This window comes from Equus caballus, chromosome 13 (genome assembly GCF_041296265.1).
Source record: "Equus caballus isolate H_3958 breed thoroughbred chromosome 13, TB-T2T, whole genome shotgun sequence".
In the NCBI taxonomy this organism is placed as follows: domain Eukaryota; kingdom Metazoa; phylum Chordata; class Mammalia; order Perissodactyla; family Equidae; genus Equus; species Equus caballus.
Genome location: NC_091696.1, coordinates 44434230 through 44452193, shown reverse-complemented (window position 1 = coordinate 44452193; position 17964 = coordinate 44434230). Strand labels below are relative to the sequence as shown.

The following is a 17964-nucleotide window of genomic DNA, read 5'->3' as shown; positions in this document are numbered from 1 at the left end:
CTCTGGACTCAGGACGTTCAGCTCACCCACATTTCTGGGCGTCCCTGCTAAGTGCCCCAGGTGACCCTGTTTCCTGCAGTCAAGCAGGACACGGGGGGTCTGCGCCATCTCAGCCCAGACCCCCAGAAACCGAGGCGGACTAACCCCAGCCTGGATGCCTCAGATCTCTACGTGTCTGGAATGTTCTGGAAGTCATCCTGACCAGCTGGCCCCTGCTGGTCCTCACTGCCTATCTCCAGCGGGGCTGGCCTGCCTCTCCGCGAACACACCCACACGGTCCAGATTCAGGACTCGGCCCGGGCAAACCTTGCTTTCAGAGGGCTCCTGTCCCCCTTCCCAAGGGACCCCCCCACGTCTCAACTCCAACGTCCTCGGCTTTAGAGCCCTGGTCTAAAGTGCTCAAACGGCCACACCCTGCTCTGTTCTCCTCACGGCGCTCAGGACAGCTGCAATCCGCGCTCGCCTGCCATGGCTACCGTCCATCCTCCCTCCACCAGCTTTCATGCCATGTGCCAGCGGGCACTGCATCCATCTCGTTCATCAGAAGGGCCGAGGATGGTGCCAGATCCCACAGGAAGCCCCTCGCCTTGCTGAACAGAGAGTTCACAGCCTGGGTGGACCAGCCAGCATGGGCCCTGGGCTACGGGACCTCCACATCACGGCCACCCCCTGCCTCTAAAGGGCTGGGAGTTCCAGAGGCCTGGGCCCCGTCTTCCTGACTTGGTTGGGACTTGGTGAGAAGTCTTCAGTGCTGAGGCCTGGATGTGGCTAGAGATTTCCCGACAGATCTCTGGGACAGGCCACATTCAGAAGGTTAGACTGGGCCCCAACAGGACTGCCCATAACAGCAGATGAGAAAAAGGCCTCCTCTTTGCTCACATCCAGCCTGCACTGGGGCACAAGGCCCGGCACACACCAGCTAGACTTCTTACTCTTCTTTGCTTTCGCAACCAGACACGGTTGTGCAGTGCGTGACCTGCTCAACTGTACACAGCACCTTGATACTGAACATCTGGGAGAGTGGGTCATAAAGGATCTGGGCAGGAAGAAGAGGGGATCCCAGGGACCCAGGCCCAGGGCAGACTAGCCTGGGGCTGGAGAAGCTGCTTACCTCAAAGCTGGTGGTCTGAGCCAGGCACAGCTTCCTCAAGGATGCAGCCGCTGCGGCCACCGTGGCCTGGGGCAACGTCTCCTCCCATTCGTACAACAGGCTGCTCGGGGTTAATTCTCCATCCTCTGGATCTGAGACTGGAAGCGCTGGATGGGGATGACCACATGAGGGAACACCCGAGTGAGCCAGACGGCCCCCTGGGAGCTGCCCCACTTCCCGCTGACGCTGCCCTTGACGTGCTTCAGGCAGCAGGCGAGCGGGACACGCATGAGGAAAATCACGGCAGCACCGCTGCTCACAGTGAAAGATGGGAAACAACCCATGTGCCCATCAGTGGGGGATGGCCAAATAAGCCATGAGGATGTTCACTTTCCCCGACTCCCCAAACCACCCGTCCCCTAGCCTCAGTGCTCCTTACAAAGGGCTGTGCCTTCCAGATGCTGTCCAACACGGGCCGGCTGCCCCCAGGTCAGGGCACTCACCCTGTGTCTGTCTATCTCCACGCAGGTGCACACGGTCATCCACCTGTTCCTTAGACCTCTCCTTAGCCCTGGGCACCTGGGACTGGGAGGGGGGGGCCACTCCTGCCCCAGGGCCTTTGCACTCGCTGTTTTCTCCCTGGATGCTCTTTCCCACATCTTCCCACAGCCAGCCCCTTTCACCCTTCAGCAAAAACCTCCCTTCCTCAGAGAGGTCCTCTTGACCCTGCTGTCACTTGCCATCACATGGCTGCTTAATTTCACTCGTACCACGTATCAACAGCTCCAACCACCTGGTCCACATTTTTGCCTCCCCCATGAGAGTGTCGGCCTCAGAGCAACAGGGATCAATGGAATCTGCTGTGGTCGCAGCTCTATCCCCAGGGTGTGGGCAAGGCCTGGGTCACAGGCGCCCAGACACACGTCAGCAATTGGCGTGACCAGGAGCACATTCCCAGAGATCCGGGGAAGGTCTTCAGATCTGGGGAGAAGCCTCCGACAAACGCTGGGAGCCAGGCGATCCATGCCCACAGAGGACAGCCCAGGAAGAAAGGGCTAGAGCAAGCCAGGGCTGTCTGTGCCAAGTGCCAAATTTACAGAAAGGATAAGACTCCTTTCCGAGAGTGTTTTTGGAAATTCAGGCCCTACAGAGAAGGGGGACAGGGGACGTGGACCAGAGTTTACAGATGCCACAAGCCAGGCCCTGTGCCAACAGCTTTCACCATTTCCTCTAGTCCTCCCCATAACCTCCGGGGTAAGGATTGGTATACTCCTATATTTACAGCTAGGGAAACTGAGGCACAGAGAGAAGCCAGTGGCCCAAGTCACACACCACAAAGTCAGGACTGAAATCCAGTTCTGATTCCAAAGCCCTCTTAAGACTGACAGAGAGGACACGGAAAGTTCACCCAGATGAGGAGAGATTATTCGGCAATAAAAAGAATAAAGTCTGACACGTGTAACGACATGGACAAAGCCTGAAAACACGACGCTCAGTAAAGAAGCCAGACACAAAGGTCACAGACTGGATAACTCTATTTACGTGAAATGTCCACAATGGGCACATGCACGGAGGCAGAATGTATATCAGTGGTTACCTAGGGCTGGGGGGCAGGGGCGGGCGAGGATTGGGGGTGACAGCTGACGAGTGCAAGGTTTCTTTTTGGGTGTGACAGAAATGTTCTAAAGTTGATTGCAATGATCGGTGTAAAACTCTGAATATCCTAGAAGCCAGAGAATTGTTCTCTTTAAATGGGTGAATTGTATGGGATGTGAAATATATTTCAATAAAGCTGTTTAAAAAAAAAAAAAGATGAGGGGCCGTCCCGGTGGCACAGCGGTTAGGTGCGCACGTTCCGCTTCGACGGCTCCAGGTTCGCCGGTTTGGATCCCGCGTGCGGACATGGCACCGCTTGGTACACCATGCTGTGGTAGGTGTCCCACATATAAAGTAGAGGAAGATGGGCACGGAAGTTAGGTCAGGGCCAGTCTTCCTCAGCAAAAAGAGGAGGATTGGCAGCAGATGTTAGCTCAGGGCTAATCTTCTTCTTCAAAAAAAAAAAAAAGATGAAAAGTTCATTCGACTCGAGGGGGAGGCACCAGGTCCCAACAAGACTAGAGGCCCCGGTCACTGGCGGTGTCTGTGCCGGAGGAGGCTGGGAGCAGGGTCTTAGCCGCCATCCATGGAGCCAGAGGGAAGCTGGGGAGCCCCGGGACTTCAGTCGCCACCTGCTGGGCTGTCCTCGGGTGGTGAGGGGGCCCATCCGGGGAGGCAAACGCCATCCCCAGCCTGGGCTGTAGGACGGACCCGGGCGCTCAGATCCCAGCTCTGCCTCTCACAAGCTGTGTGACCTTGGACAAGTCATTTCACCTCCCGGAGCCCCAGTTTCCGTGTTTGAAAAATGTAACTAAGAACAGTACCTTCCCAACGGGGTGATGATGAGAACGAAACGAAAGAACCCCCTAAAGCACTCACGACGGCTCCTGGCCCACAAGAAATCCTTCCAAAATGTCAGCGACAGGAAATAACCAGTCTCAGATCAATATTCAAGGGACTAGCTGTTTCTCAATCCTGGAAAAAGCTCTCTTCCCCTCAGACGCACACCCTGCTTGTTTCTTTCCAGCAAAACTGTTGGAGAAAGCCAAGCCCCAAGGAACGCTACGTGTTGGCAGGAACTTTCCAGAAAATCAGGAAACCTGATCCCCAAAATGGTCAGGCTGAGGGGTCATCAGAGGTAAGGCGAATTGTCCCACAAAAGCTGGGACCAGAAGATGCCATCTCCACGGAGAACACTCAGGGAGAGGGACAAGGCCAGGCCTGAGTGTCTGAGGCAGCAGAGACTTCCAGAGAAAGTTCTAGAACAAGAGGCTGACTCTCCTGACCACAGCCGTTCTCAGAAAAGCTTCAAGGGTGTGACAACAGGGACAGAGCGATGGAGCCTCGGCCTGATTGAGGCTCCTCGAGGGGTCCCCCCACTCGCCCCCGGTCACCTGCCACAGCCGGATCCGGGGGCACCTCCTGCAGCAGGGTGAGTGAGGCAAGGGTCCACATCTGCACGGCTCTCGCCTTCTCGGAGAGCGGCCCCACGGCGTCCAGCTCTTCGCAGGAGGCCTCCCGCAGCACGCCGGCCTGGAAACGCTGCAGGCAGCTCAGGCGGGAGGCCAGGCCGGCCTGCGGACCATGCTGGGGAGAGACAGCGGCTCAGGCCAGGCCCGGCTGTGATGGAACCCGGCCGGGGCCCCTGAAACTGGCAGTGAGGGCTGGACAGGGGGCTACATCAGAGGACCCCTCCACCTGGATTGCGGCAACAGCAGCCCGGACGAAGGCTGATGGAGAGAAGGACAGGAGAGCAAGAAGGGCCGGCCAACTGGAACCCCAAGGAGAGCAAGCGAGCCTCAGTGTGAAAACGAAGCACACCAGAGTGGGTACAGCGGGCAGCAGCCCCCAGATGCAGACTCTGTGTGGCAGCACTTAAGGCTAACAAGGCCACCTCTCATCCTTGTCCAGACATGCACGACTTACAGAACCCTGTCATCTGCAGGACGCCGGACTGGAGGGGGAGGGGAGGGAAGGGGAGAGGAGTGGGGAGGAGGCGGAGGCGCTTACCGCTGGCAGGGGCAGGGCCTGGGAGCGCAGGGAGGAGCGCGCCCTGCGCAGGGAGCACCGCGCCAGATCCTTGGTCTTGCGCAGCGTGGCGCCACGTTGCTCGTACGTGGTGGGACACCTGCCCAGGACATCCACCTGGGCGAGTGAACGGGACCCAGTGAGCCCCTGCTCCTCCCCTGCCCTCCGCCCCCCTCCAGGCTCCTGGCCTCACCTCGTCTGTGGTCTGGTGGCCGGGGGTGCCGGGGTGACCCTGGACCAGGCTCAGCACCGCACGCTTCACGTTCAGCGCCCAGCGCGGCTCGGCACGGTGGGGACACAGGTGGGCCACACGCCCGGCGCGCAGAACGAAGCGGAGCGGGACGCGGCCCAGGGCGGCACTGCGGGTGGGTGGGCGTCAGGCGGGCCCCTCCCGGGCCCCAGGCCGCATCCCTACCCATCTTGCGCCACCCGCTCCTACAGATCAGCCCACATCAGAAGCCCCCCAGGGTACCTCCACATCCCCCATATGGCCTTGCTTCCCTTCTGGGCTGGGCTCTCCAGCAACTGCTGAATCAAACACAACGGCCGCCAAGGCTTTGCTCAAAGCTACCCCCAGTCTTGTGGCCCCTCGGACAAAAGGTACATGTTTGTGACCCCCCCCCTACAGCCATGAAATCGTAGAAAGCTCAGCTTCCAGGGGCTCCCTGGTCCCAAAGCTTCTCATTTTCCCAGCCCACCAGCGAGATATTTAGCAAGCCCCTGCCCACGTCCCAGATGAGGACCCTGAGGCTGCGAGCAGGAAAGTGACTTGCACAGGGCTGCGGCTGGGATTCAAACCCAGGCAGCCTGGCCCTAGCGTCAGGGGGCTCAGAAACCCTGAGCTGTAAGTGACTTGAGATGCGCCCTGGTGCAGACAAGGAAACGAGGCCCAGAGAGGGGGAGCCACTGGAAGGGATCACACAGCAAGTCGGGGAGGAGCTGGGACCAGAATTCAGCCCAGGGCTCCTCCCGCCACGCCTCACCTGGCAGGAAGGTGCCTGTGTCTGACATCTGCCCAGAGAGGGGCTCGGGGATGCGGGGGAATGAGGGATAATGGAGTCCCCATGTTTGTGCATGGGGGGTTGGGGGACCACTAAGACCCCAACCCCCCCCCCCCCAGGCTGTCAGCAAGGCAGAACCTTGAGGGATCAAAGACCCTACTTGTACGTCTCCAGGAGGTCACGGCCCCCTCTCCAGCTCCAACGGGGGTCTGGGGCCTTCTGGAGGCAGCCCCTGGGTCTCAGGCCTTGCTCCAGAGAGAAATGCCAATGGTGCCCGCCCCTTCCAGAATAGCAAGTGTCACTCTGGCCTCAAGGAGCTGACAGCCCCCCACCCACTGACTTCGCATTTCTGATGAGGAGCTCAGGGACAATAGCCCTCGCTGCCCCGGGGAGGGGACCATGGACCACATAAGCCTTTCAGCGGATCCGCCCGCCCCTTGGCCGGCATCGCCCATCCCTGTATCCTTGCACAAAGGCTTTATTTTTTATCAACCGAATTTGCAATAAAAAAGGAAGAGGACTCTGCAGAGACGGGTTTGTCTGCAGGCTGGCGGCTGGACAGATCGCGGAGGCCACTGAGGCCACTGTCGGAGCGTCCTGGGAAACGAGCCCGTGGGAGAATTCCAGGCTTGCCTGGGTCACCAAAGCCGGGCTTAGCTTGGGCAGGGAGAGGCCATGAGTCTCCAGGAAAAGCCCCATCTGGGCAGAGAGGGGGAGGGGAGAGGGGCAGGCCTCAGAGGCAGCCCAGTGTCTTCCAGAATGTTCTCAAGGATGAGTCCAGAGGGTGCTTGGCTGGTATAAAATCTGGGCATGTTGGGGGGTGACAGGCAGGGGACACAGGGGCGAGTTCCTTTCACAGGTAAGGCAAGGCCACCTGAGGCTCTTCGGAGTCACTCAAGCCTCCTGCGCCAGGACACCCCCAAGTCGTCCTCATCAGTGGTCTCGTCTGGGGGGCTTAGCAAGGTCAAAACACACCGATGGAGCCCTCTGTGAACTTCAGCCCAAAATGGCATCTCTCCTCTGCAGGGGCTCCCCCTCACTGGGCTCCCCCAATCTAACCTGGCGCACCCAGCGCCCAGCAACCATCCGGAGAGGGGACAGGGCTCACAGGTCCGTCAGGGGCAAGGCCCAGTCAAGGCCAGCGCCTTACCTCAAACGCTCTGACTCCTTCAGGACTTCCACCATGGCCCCCAGGATGGACGTCACCTGGACGTCTTGGAGCTGAAGCAAAAAGTGCCATTGAGTTGGTGACCCCCCAGGACATCCCGGGACCTCTTCATCACCCCCCGTCCACTAAGCAGTTCTGGGGCCCCAGGTTAGGGTCGCTCCCTTGCACTGAAGGTTCTAGTTCCTGCGTGCTGGATGCCGAGTACATCGAGGGGTAATAAATGAACCAGCCAGGCACCTGCCGCTCCCTGCTGCATGTTCTGGAAGGTCCGGTTAGCTTCTCATTTGGCCCAAAAGGCCCTGGAAGTTTGGGTGAGAGATTCTCATGACTATACAGTATAAACGAAAATGTTAGGATTGCAAAGCAAATAAAAAAGGCTTTGCCCATCATGAATGAGTAGGACGTCCCAGGGTCACCGCGGTTACGTGTGAGTGTGTAAGCACTTATTGCAAAAGAAGACGGGCTTTCCAAGGATGAAAAATAAAACCACCCTAAAACCTGCCTCCCAAACAAGACCAATTTCACACTTTTTTAATAGACTATTTTTAGAGCTGTTTTAGGTTCATAGCAATGTCGAGGGGGAGTACAGAGATTTCCCTACGCGCCTGCTCCCGCACACGCAGCCTCCCCGTCATCACCATCCCCACCACGGGGGGACATTGGCTACCATCAATGAGCCTACGCCGACCCATCGCTACCACCCAGGGTCCGAAGTTTACACCAGGGTTCACTCCTGGTGTGGCGCCTTCCGTGGGTCTGGACAAGTGTGGGGTGACGTGTGTCCATCATGACAGCGTCAGACGGAATAGCTTCACCAGCCTATGATTTCACTTTCTCAAGGTATCTAATCCTCATTCAGTTTGCTTCAAACCCAATTCTTCTGTCTCCTCAAAACCAGCTCCCCTCCCATCCCCAACAGAGGGCCTGCCATCTCCCCGTCACCCAGGCTTGAGATCTTGGGGTGAAGTGCAGTGCCACTGGGCCCCAAGATGACGCCTCAGCCACGTCACCGATACCACCTGCTTGAAAGCATTTCGTTATAACTGTATTCCATATGTTCAAAAAGATAACTAGGGACATGGAAGATATACAAAAACCCACTGAACCGTATACTTAAAAATGGTTAAAAAGGGGGCCGGCCCCATAGCCGAGTGGTTGGGTTCCCACACTCTGCTTTGGTGGCCTGGGGTTCACCTGTTCAGATCCTGGACACGGGCCTGCACACGCCTCATCAAGCCATGCTGAGGCAGCATCTCACAAGGAAGAACCAGAATAACCTGCAACTAGGATATACAACTATACGCTGGGGCTTTGGGGAGAAAAACAAAAGAGGAACGCTGGCAAGAGATGTTAGCTCAGGGCCAATCTTCCTCACCAAAAAAAAAAAAAAAAGGTAAATTTTATATTATGTGTTTTTTACCATAATTAAAAAATAAAAATATTTTCCTTTAAAAAAGAAAAATAAAGTTCTGATACAGGCTACAATGTGGATGCACCTTGAAGACGTTATATTAAGTGAAAGAAGCCAGTCACAGAAGGTCACAAACTCATAGTGACACGTGATTGCACTTATCTGAAGTGCCTAGAATAGGCAAAGTCACAGAGACAGAAAGTGGAATAGAGGTTTCCGGGGGCGGGGAGGGGGGAGGGATGGTGGGTACAGTCCTTCTGTTTAGGATGATGAGAAAGTTCCGGACCTGGACAGTGGTGATGGTCCCACAACGTTGGGAATGTGCTTATAGCCACTGACTTGTAGCCTTGAAACGGTTAAAATGGTCAATTCTATATTATGTATATTTTTTGACAATAAAAAAAAATCAAAAAAGAAAAAGAAGCCAGATACAAAAGAGAATGGCCTGTATATTCCATTAAAGAGAAGCTCGAAGACAGACGAAGCTCGTCTATGGGGCTAGTGGTCAGCTAGGCTGGCTGGGCCTCCGAGAGAAGTGACCAGAAGGGAGGAGGGGGGTTATGGGGTTATGTTTTGATTCTTGGTCTGGTGGCAGCTATACAGGTGTCTTCAGTTTATGAAAATTCATTGTTCTAAATACTTATTTTCACACAAAAATATATTTAATCGATCGCCTCCTCCCGAATGACTATAAAATTCCCATTTTCACAGAAAGTCTTCAAAATAAGCTGGTTCTTTCTACCCTTGCCATCATTTGACATTATCAATTTTCTTTAATGTTAAAAATAAAGCAAACAAAATGAATAAAACTGCAGCAGTAAGCCATTTCTTTATGAAAACTGGCCCTGTAGAAAAAACAACTGCTAATGTTTTGATGGACGTGAAAGGATGGCAAAGACTCTAATAAAGTGGCAGCTCTGACCAGAACAGACATTTTGGATAGTTTAAGAATTCAGAGGTATCTCAAAGCAACCCCACGAAAGACCCCATCCTGTGGTCTACATGAAAACATAACAAAACAGTTTTGAGAAACTCTTTCCAGCGAGCGCTCCAGCCAGTTCAAAAATGCTTCTCAAGCATGAGGTAAGACTTCAGTGGAAAGTGAGAGTCCATTTATGCAGGGTGAGAGGGTTTGTTCAGGAAACACATGAGAGTCATCAGAAAGGGAATAAAGAACAATATGAAGGGGCTTCCACTTGCAAGAATATGGGGGAGCTTCAGGGAAATCTTGACAAAAAGAGACCCACAACCCCCAAGGAAGCCCAGCTCATAATTCCACCTTGACTGAACCCAGACGACCACCACCACTCCACCTTACCATTCACCTTTAACCCATGCCTGTGGACCCCGGCACTGCAAGGCCCACGTCCAGTACAAAGGAGCCCAGGGCGGGCCTGGAGGCCCCATCCAGGCCGTGGGTTTCCACCCTAAGCTGGTCCTCCGTCCACAAGGCTCTGACTTGGTTTGACTTCGCTCACCCCTGGGACCTGCAGCTTCCCTAGCTGTGACCCTCAGTCCTCCCAAGGACACAGCTTGTCCCCACCCTGTCGCTCCATTTGTTCCAAGGAATGCCCTCACCCCTTCCTGAACCCCTGCTTCTCCCCCACTGGGCCCACCCCAGCACCTCCTACAACCAAGATGGCGCCATGTTCCCATGTTGCTCTCCAGAGCCCTCAGGTGCTGAATTTGGGATTCCTCAGAAAGCTCCTCTCTGTTCAATAGACAAGTTGGAAACTGAAAGGGCTGTGGCCTCTCCTGGGCACCCCCCAGTGTCAACAAGACCTCTCAGTTGCCCAAAGACACTCACCTGTAAGGCCATCTGGCACGGGCCAAGCACGTGGAGGGTGACCAAGCCTTGGAGGCCAAGGCCACTCCTCTCCTCCTGGGCCCCCTGCAGGCCAGTGCTGGTGTTGGTGGCAAAGCGATAGGTGTATCTGGTGCCCACAGGGAGGTGGGGATCAGCTGACCCTGGAGAGCAGAGGGCGTGGTGTCACCTTGACAATCCGTCACCCTCGGAGACCCAACTCCACCTGGAGCACTGAGCCATCCCGGCTCCTGCCTCCCTCTCTCCTCTGGGCCACGAGCTGCCTGCTCCCAGCCGGGGGAAGGCTGGGTGGCTGCAGACCCCACTGAGAGTGAAGAAGGAAATAAAGATAACAGTAAGTGCTTAATAAATGTTAGCCAGGGTTAGCACGTGCAAGGTCCGCGTCTAAGAGCTTTACACACATCAGAGTTGCTCAGCCTCAGCACTATTCATAACTCTGTGGTGGGGGGCCCTCCTGTGCACTGTAAGATGTCTAGCAGCATCTCTGGCCTCTCCACCCTAGATGCCAGTAGCACACCCCAGTTGTGACAAGCAAAATGTCCCTCGACATTGCAGAATGTCCCCAGAGGGCACAGTCCCCCTGGTTGAGAACACTGATTACATTTACCTGAACTCATTTAAGCCTCAGAACCAACTCTGAGGTGGGTACTCTTATTTTTGCCATTGTACAGAGTTGAAAACTGAGGCTCAGAGAGGTGAACTAACTCACCCAAGGGCACACAGCTGGGATCCAAACCTTGGCGGTCTGACTCCTCACCTGCTGCCTTGGTGGATAGCGAGTGGGGGCAGGGGCTGGGTTGGGGAGGTCCTCCTGCTCTTTCTAGGAGATGGAGCTGTAAAGCTGGCCAGCCTCGGGGCATTGTAGGGTGGGGAGGAGTGGCCCCGGGAAAGATCTGGTTAGGGAGCAGAGAGGTCTGTGACTCTCCAGTCTTCAATTAAGACCAGGGGACCGATTGCAAAACACAATGAGAGTATTAATTCTGACACCCCACCCTCTCCCGGGCTGGTAATTGAATGAACACTTTCATGTCGATTTTATTGAGCTTAAACGACACCGCACCCCACGTTCCGCAAAGGCTCCTCTCTTTCCAGAGAATGTGTGCCAAGTTCTCTCATCTTCTCCGCCCCAAGGTGCAAGTGGACCCACCTGGCTAGAGCCTCATTCCACCTGGGACCGCGGCTGTGGGGAAAAGGCCCGAGGCCGTGGGGATGAGTGGCGTCTCACCCTGGGTGTGTGTTCTCCTCTAAATGTTGTGACTCAGTGGCCTTTGCAGAGCCCGTCTTGCTCCTGCCAACTGGCCTCTCTGGGAGTGTGGACAAGGCCCTCTGGGGTTGTCCCTAATCACACCTTGCATCACCCCCCACCCCAAACCCCCAGCCCCCATCCTGCCTCAGGCTCCTGGTCACCAGAGGGTGACAAGGTGTCCTGAGAGACACGCTCACCTGTGCACGTGGTCATGCAGGAGGCCGCCTGTCCTGCCAGCATATCCGGAATTTCTGAAATCACAAATCAGATGGAACCAGGCAGGGCCAGAAGGAGACATGGGACAGCCCCACCCCCACGGGCCACGGACCTGCTCATGAACAAGACATTTAAGGGTCTAGGGGGCCAAGGGGACAAGAAGGGATAAGGCCCGCTCTCCTCTCTCATGGGGCCGGAAGTGACCTCCCCACCTTTCACCCCACCTGCTCTTCCCCATCTTGGGTACTGGCACCACCATACCCCGCCCCAATTGATCAAGCCGGTGACCTGGGAGCCATTTGTGCTCCCACACTTTTCCCTCGTCATCACCCCCAAGTCCAATACATCAGCAAGTTCTGCCAATTCCATCAACAGATGCACGTCTTTCTCCCTGCCTCCCTCCCTCCCTCCAACCATTCCTCCCTCCCTCCCTCCATCCATCTATCCCTCCCTCTCTCCATCCATCCCTCCTTCCTTCCATCTACCCCTTCCTCCCTCCATCCCTCCCTCCCTCCCTCCCTCCATCCTTCTCTCTCTCCATCTCCACAGCCATCACTCTAGGCAAAGCCACCCCTTCTCTTGCTTAGACGTCTGCAGTAGCCTAACTATTCCCCCTGTGTCCACAATTCCTCCTCCACAGCTAGAGTCATCTTTGAAAAACCTAAATCCCATCCCACCGCTCCCCGCTTAGCAGCCCCTAAGCCCCCCCACCACGTGTGCTTGTAACAAAATCCTTACCGTGAGCACCGGCCTCTGCCGCCCCTTTCGCCACATCTCACCCACTCGCGCCCTCCAGCCACGCGGTCCTTCTCCAGCTCAAGGCCTTTGCACCTGCTGTTCCCCCCGTCTGAACGCTCTTGCTCCTGCTCTCCACATCCCAGGCTCCTTCAGGTCTCAGCACAAAGGCCTCTCCCCAGGGCCCCCCTGACGGCCCGGTCCAGAGCGGGTGCCCTGCCTGTCAGCCTCTATCTTAGCACCTTGTTCTCTTCAACACTCTTAAAATGTTTATGAGTTGGTTACTTTGTTTTTCTCCTTTAACATTGTGTCCCCCAGCTCCCGGAAAAGGACCTGGTCCCAGTAGAGACTGAAATGAATGAATGAATGAATGAATGAATGAATGAATACAACCGACACTCATACAGCACTTACTCCACGTCATGCGCCGTTCCAAGCAATTTATATATTCAGGTCCTTCAATCTCCTGACAATCCCCTGACATGAGTGCTATTATTACTCTCATCTTACAGATAAAGACACTGAGGCTCAGAGACCTTAAGTGACTTGCCCAAGGGCACACAGCTAGTTAGTGGTGAAGCCAGGGTTTGAACCTAGGACCCTGGCTCCAGGGTCCACAGCCTTACCCACTGTATTATCATCAATGAATACGTGAGTGATGAGTCAATCAGTGAACGAATGGATGCATGAACCAACAGAGGCAAGACAAGAGGCCACAGCCGTACATAGTAGTATCTAGCGCTGCTCCTGGGGGGGGGGGGTCTCAGGACCCCTCATTGCCTCACCCCTCATGTCTCAGCTGCTGAGGACAACCAGGGTACGAACAGAATGGGCTAGGATCTCCTCAGCCCTCAGCTCGAGCCACTGAGGACACTCCAAGGGGGTCCCCACCCTCCTCCCTGGGAAGGGCCAGCACCCCCGCATCCATCCCAGCCCGAGGACTCCCATGTCCCCCTACCATCCACCCTCCTTGTCCTCCTTCAGCCACTGGCCTGGACCGTTCCTGGGCACCATCCGTGCCCTCCCGGGACGGCCTCACCCACGTGCCTAACTGCAGCCACTTCGTACGATGGCTTTTCACTAATACCATTTCCACCCTCCAAGCCACCGTGCCTCAACCGTACTCATTCCACACACCAGCCTGTGAACCCCTCGAAAAACAAAACCCTCCCCCTAAATGGGGAGGAAAGTGCGTTAGACACCATTTTGTTTCGACCTTTCGAAACAACAGGACACGGAAGGACATTTGGCAGAGTTTTCCCCTGAATATTTTGGCTCGTCTGACAAAATGCTCTTCGCATTGAAGTCGAATATCCCTGGATAAAACCACATTTCAAAGACATTTAACCCAATCGATTTCCTTTCCAATTTTCCTTCAATTCTTTGACAACCTGGACTCTAGGCACCCCATTAAACATGTTTACGCATCATCATTAAACTCCCAGCTGTGCACAGAGCCGGCATTCTGCCTGTTCGCTTTGCCGCCAGCTGTGCCCCTGAGCAGGGGAGGCTGCAGGACCCCGGCCGCCACGAGCTCCCAGAAGCAGGCGGTGATCTGAGAGCATCCTGCTGGAACCACGTCTGTTTCCTGTCCATTTCTCAAGCACTTAAAAAAAAAAACTCGTCTAAATTTTTTTAAACGTTTTCAGAAAAACAGAGACCATTCAAGGATCCTACTAAATAGAGCCACCAAGAAGGTGAAAACGTTGAGCGTTGGGAGGTAATAAATCTTTTCGCCAGATCCGACCCATTTCTACAGAGGGAGCTGAAATGGACTGAAAGTGATATTTCTACAGCCCGAGTCTGATTTCAGGTGTCTCAGATGTCAGTTCTGATCCCCGTCCAGCCAACGCAGATTTAACGAGTACCTACTGTCTGCCAGGCAAATAGATGCTGAATATACATGGAATGAAACAGCTCTGGTCTGACCTGCACCGTCCAGTACAATAGCCACCAGCCACATGTGGCTATTGAGCATCTGAAATGTGGCTGGTGTTATGGAGAAATTTGTCATTTTATGTCATTTTAATTAATTTAAATTTAAATTAAAAACTGATATTCAAGTCAGTTTTTTTTTTTTTTGGTGAGGAAGATTGGCCCTGAGCTAATATCTGTTGCCAATTTTCCTCTTTTTACCTGAGCTAACACCTGTGCCAATCCTCCTCCATTTTTTGTATATGGGACGCCGCCACAGCACGGCTTGATGAGCAGTGTGTAGGTCCACACCCAAGATCCAAACCCACAAACCCGAGGCCGCTGAAGCGGAACATGCAAACTTAACCACTACACCCCGGGCCGGCCCCTGCAAAACTTTTAAGTACGCTTGAAACGACTTAGGAAATGAAACTCCTTTCTCCACCCTAAATTTTAGGAAGTCTAAATACAGAGCAAGTATTCGCAGTGAAAATTTAACATCCAAATTGAACTATACCCTCACTCTAATTATTACACTGGATTTCAAAGAACAGAAAATATATTTCATTATACCTTTTTATATTGACTACATTTTCTAAGGATACTTTAGATATACTGGATTAAGTACAATGTTATTAAAATCAATTTCACCTGCTTTTTTTTTTTTTGCATTTTTAAAATGTGACCACTAGAAAATTTAAAATTACATATTGGCTTGCATCGTACTTCTATCGGATAGCTCCTCCCGGGCCCTCCCACGGTAAATAAACAAGAAAATTTATAAAAGACCGTTTCCCGCGGGACCCTGCATGGGGGACTGCTCAGCGCCTCGACCCCTTCAGACGCGCTGAGCGCCCCGCGCACGGGCTCCGCCAGCCCCCAATTCCGCCTTCCACCGCTCAGGATTCCACATCTGGTCCCAGTTTCCAGAAGTTGGGAGACGGGAGGGAGAGATGAGGGACCCACCTGTATTCTCTCCCTCCTTTTTTCCAGGAAAAGCAAAACCAAGGGAGGCAGCGAAGGGACGTGGAAACAGGGTGCAAAAAACGCCACCCCAGGTGGACCCGGGCTGCGCCCCTTCACCCCAGACAGAAGCGGACGCAGAGCCAGAAGCGCGGACAGGACGGCGAGCGCGTCACTTACTCCCTGAAGCCGCTGCCGCCAGTGTCCAGAGCAGGACCAGACCCAGGAGCCCCCCGGGCGCCAGCATCACCGCAGCCCCAGGGAGCCCCGCACCTCCAGCCGCTCTCCAGGGAGGCTCCGAGCGCCCCGCAGAACCTTCTTTCCCCAAGGGGCCAGCTCAGCCTCGGTCCACTCCGCCATCGCTGGACGGGGTGGGAGGGGGCTTCCAGGGCAAAGCCCCAGCCAATCAGAAACTCCAATAAAGTTCTTAGCCCCCACCCCACCCCCCCCACCCCCACCCCCACCCCCAGGAGGAAGGGAGGGGGCTTCGGACCAATGAGGGGGAAAATCCCTTTTCAGTCTAGGGGAAAAAAAGGGTTGGCCTCTTTCAGCCTTGTCAATGGAGCTCTCAGGGCAGAAGGCAAATAGCCACGGGCTGATGCTTTTGTAAACTGCAGTCTAATCTATGTAACACAAAATTTACCACTTTGACCATCTTAAAGGGTACCCTTCCATCAGTGGCACTGATTACACCCGCAACATGGCCAGCCACCACCGCCTCTGGTGCTGAGGGCTGATGCTCACTTGGCTTTTCCCGCAGCTCCAGGTGGGCCGCGCCAATGGGAAGGCTGGCTCAACCAGGCCTGGGAGCCGGCTGTTGTCGAAAGGGGGACAGCTGCAGGGGTTTTCAATGCTCAGGCCCCAGGCCACCCTCCTTGACGCGTTAGGACCCCCAGCTGTGAAGACAGGCGAAATCCTTTGGGAGGTGGAGGCGGTGGGGGGTCTGCTCACAGGTGCTCAGCATCTCTCCCAGGCCCCCACCTCCCCCTGCACCTTCGGTTTTTAGTCTGCAGGCAGCCAACTTCCTGGGCCACCCCCTCTTCCAGCCCTCTGCTGGCCTCAGGGACAGCCCCTCCTCATATGACCTACTCCCACAATGAATGTACTTTTAATGAACGACTTTATTGAGATCTAATACGTATCATACAATTCTCCCGTTTAAAGTGCCCAATTCAATGGCTTCTAGTATCTTCACAGAGTTGTGCAACCAACACCGCCACCAATTTTAGAACATTTTCGTCCCCCCTCAGCAGGAGCTCATCATTCCTGTGGCTCCGGTCCCCGCTCACCACTGATCTGCCCCCTGTCTTGACGGACTTGCCTATTTTGGACATTTCATATAAATGGAATCATTCAATATGTGGCCTCGAGGGACCGGATTCTTTGCCCGAGCATCATTTTTCAAGGTTCATCCTGCGTCAGTACGTGGTTCCTTTTTGTGGCTGAATCCTATTCTGCTCAGTGGGTAAACCACAGTTTGCTTAATCATTCATCCCCTGACGGGCAGGTGAATGTGCTTTAAACAGAACCTTCTTAGAGTTAAATTAAGACACAGCTGACGCTCGACACACCATGCTTTATGGAGACAATCAATTACGCGTTTAGACCTGGGCTGCTGTCTTCACATGTTTGGAAGCCAATCGCTCTGCCCTCCCCGCCTCCGGCTCGAACATTCTCACGGGCCGAGCTCAGAAGCCCCCAGCCCACAGGGCTGACGATTTCAAAGGTCCCTCAGCTTACAGCTGCCTGGGACCCACGATGCGTTCTGGGGTGGTGCCAGATGCTGTGAGGACGAGAAGAAAACGACAGGTGACAGCGTCGGCCTCAAAGCCCAGTAGGGGACGGAGATGCTCGTTGAGAAGATGGGAAACGCACCGACGAGAGCTCCGGTTCCCAGAAAGGAAGGGGCTGCTGCGCCAGGCGGTGGGCGGAGCAGTTCATGAAGCAGAGATTTCCTCGGGACCTCAAAGACTAGATAATAAGAATGTTATGAGAAAACTGTGTACTTGCGACCAGGAGGCAAGTCCTGGGGACCTAAGACACAGTACAGCGATTACAGACAACAAAACTATCATAAGCTTTAAAGGCGCTGAGAGACTCGATCTTAATTGTTCCCAACACTAAAAGAAACGATCATTATGCGACGGGACAGAGGGACTGGCTGTCACTAACTATGTAGAGATGACAATGTGACGCTACAATGGCAACCATATTGCACTATAAACGTATCAAATCGGCAGGTTGTACAGCCTCATCTTAGACAAGGTTTTATGTCAAATACATCTCAATACAAAAAAAAAGAAAAGTGTACGAGGCGCTGGGCAAAACACTCATTGAATATTAATTCATTCAATCAAATCTCCCCCCACCACCAACAGCCTGCAAGGTGGAACTAGCATCAACCCACTGTACAGATGAGGAAGCAGAGACACAGAGAGGTTAAGTCACTTGTGCAAGGTCACACAGCTCATGAGTTTAACCCGGTGTGGCTCCAGAGTCTCCTTTCTTTTAACTCTAGCAGCCTTGCTAAGTGGTGGAGGAGGCTTCTTTGCAAACCGTCAAAAGACGGTGTGCTTCTGCAGCGAGAGACGGTAGAGAAGAACTGACCGGTAGGGGGCGCGGTGAGCTCTTCTTGCCGGGGTGGAAGATCTCGGCCTTTGGGAACTGCTGCTGTCATATATTTTTTTCTCAAGACTTTGTGTTTTTTTAGAGCATTTTTTGGTTCACAGCAAAATTGAAAGGAAGGCACAGAGATTTCCCGTACACCCCCT

General features: G+C 54.3%; 1 protein-coding gene across 1 annotated transcript in view; it reads right to left on the bottom strand.

Annotated features, from left to right (window-relative positions):
* The window catches only part of LOC102148840 (uncharacterized), a 137970-nt gene extending 122530 nt beyond the window's left edge, over nucleotides 1-15440 (bottom strand). The window contains exons 1-9 of the mRNA XM_070231012.1: nucleotides 15374-15440; nucleotides 11563-11616; nucleotides 10102-10262; nucleotides 6866-6936; nucleotides 4908-5073; nucleotides 4697-4831; nucleotides 4088-4261; nucleotides 1500-1509; nucleotides 1112-1248 (exon numbers count right to left, since the gene is read on the bottom strand). Of these exons, the coding sequence (XP_070087113.1) occupies nucleotides 1112-1248; nucleotides 1500-1509; nucleotides 4088-4261; nucleotides 4697-4831; nucleotides 4908-5073; nucleotides 6866-6936; nucleotides 10102-10262; nucleotides 11563-11616; nucleotides 15374-15440 (975 nt within the window). The remainder of the gene's footprint in view (nucleotides 1-1111; nucleotides 1249-1499; nucleotides 1510-4087; nucleotides 4262-4696; nucleotides 4832-4907; nucleotides 5074-6865; nucleotides 6937-10101; nucleotides 10263-11562; nucleotides 11617-15373) is intronic.
* Nucleotides 15441-17964: the final 2524 nt, after the last annotated feature.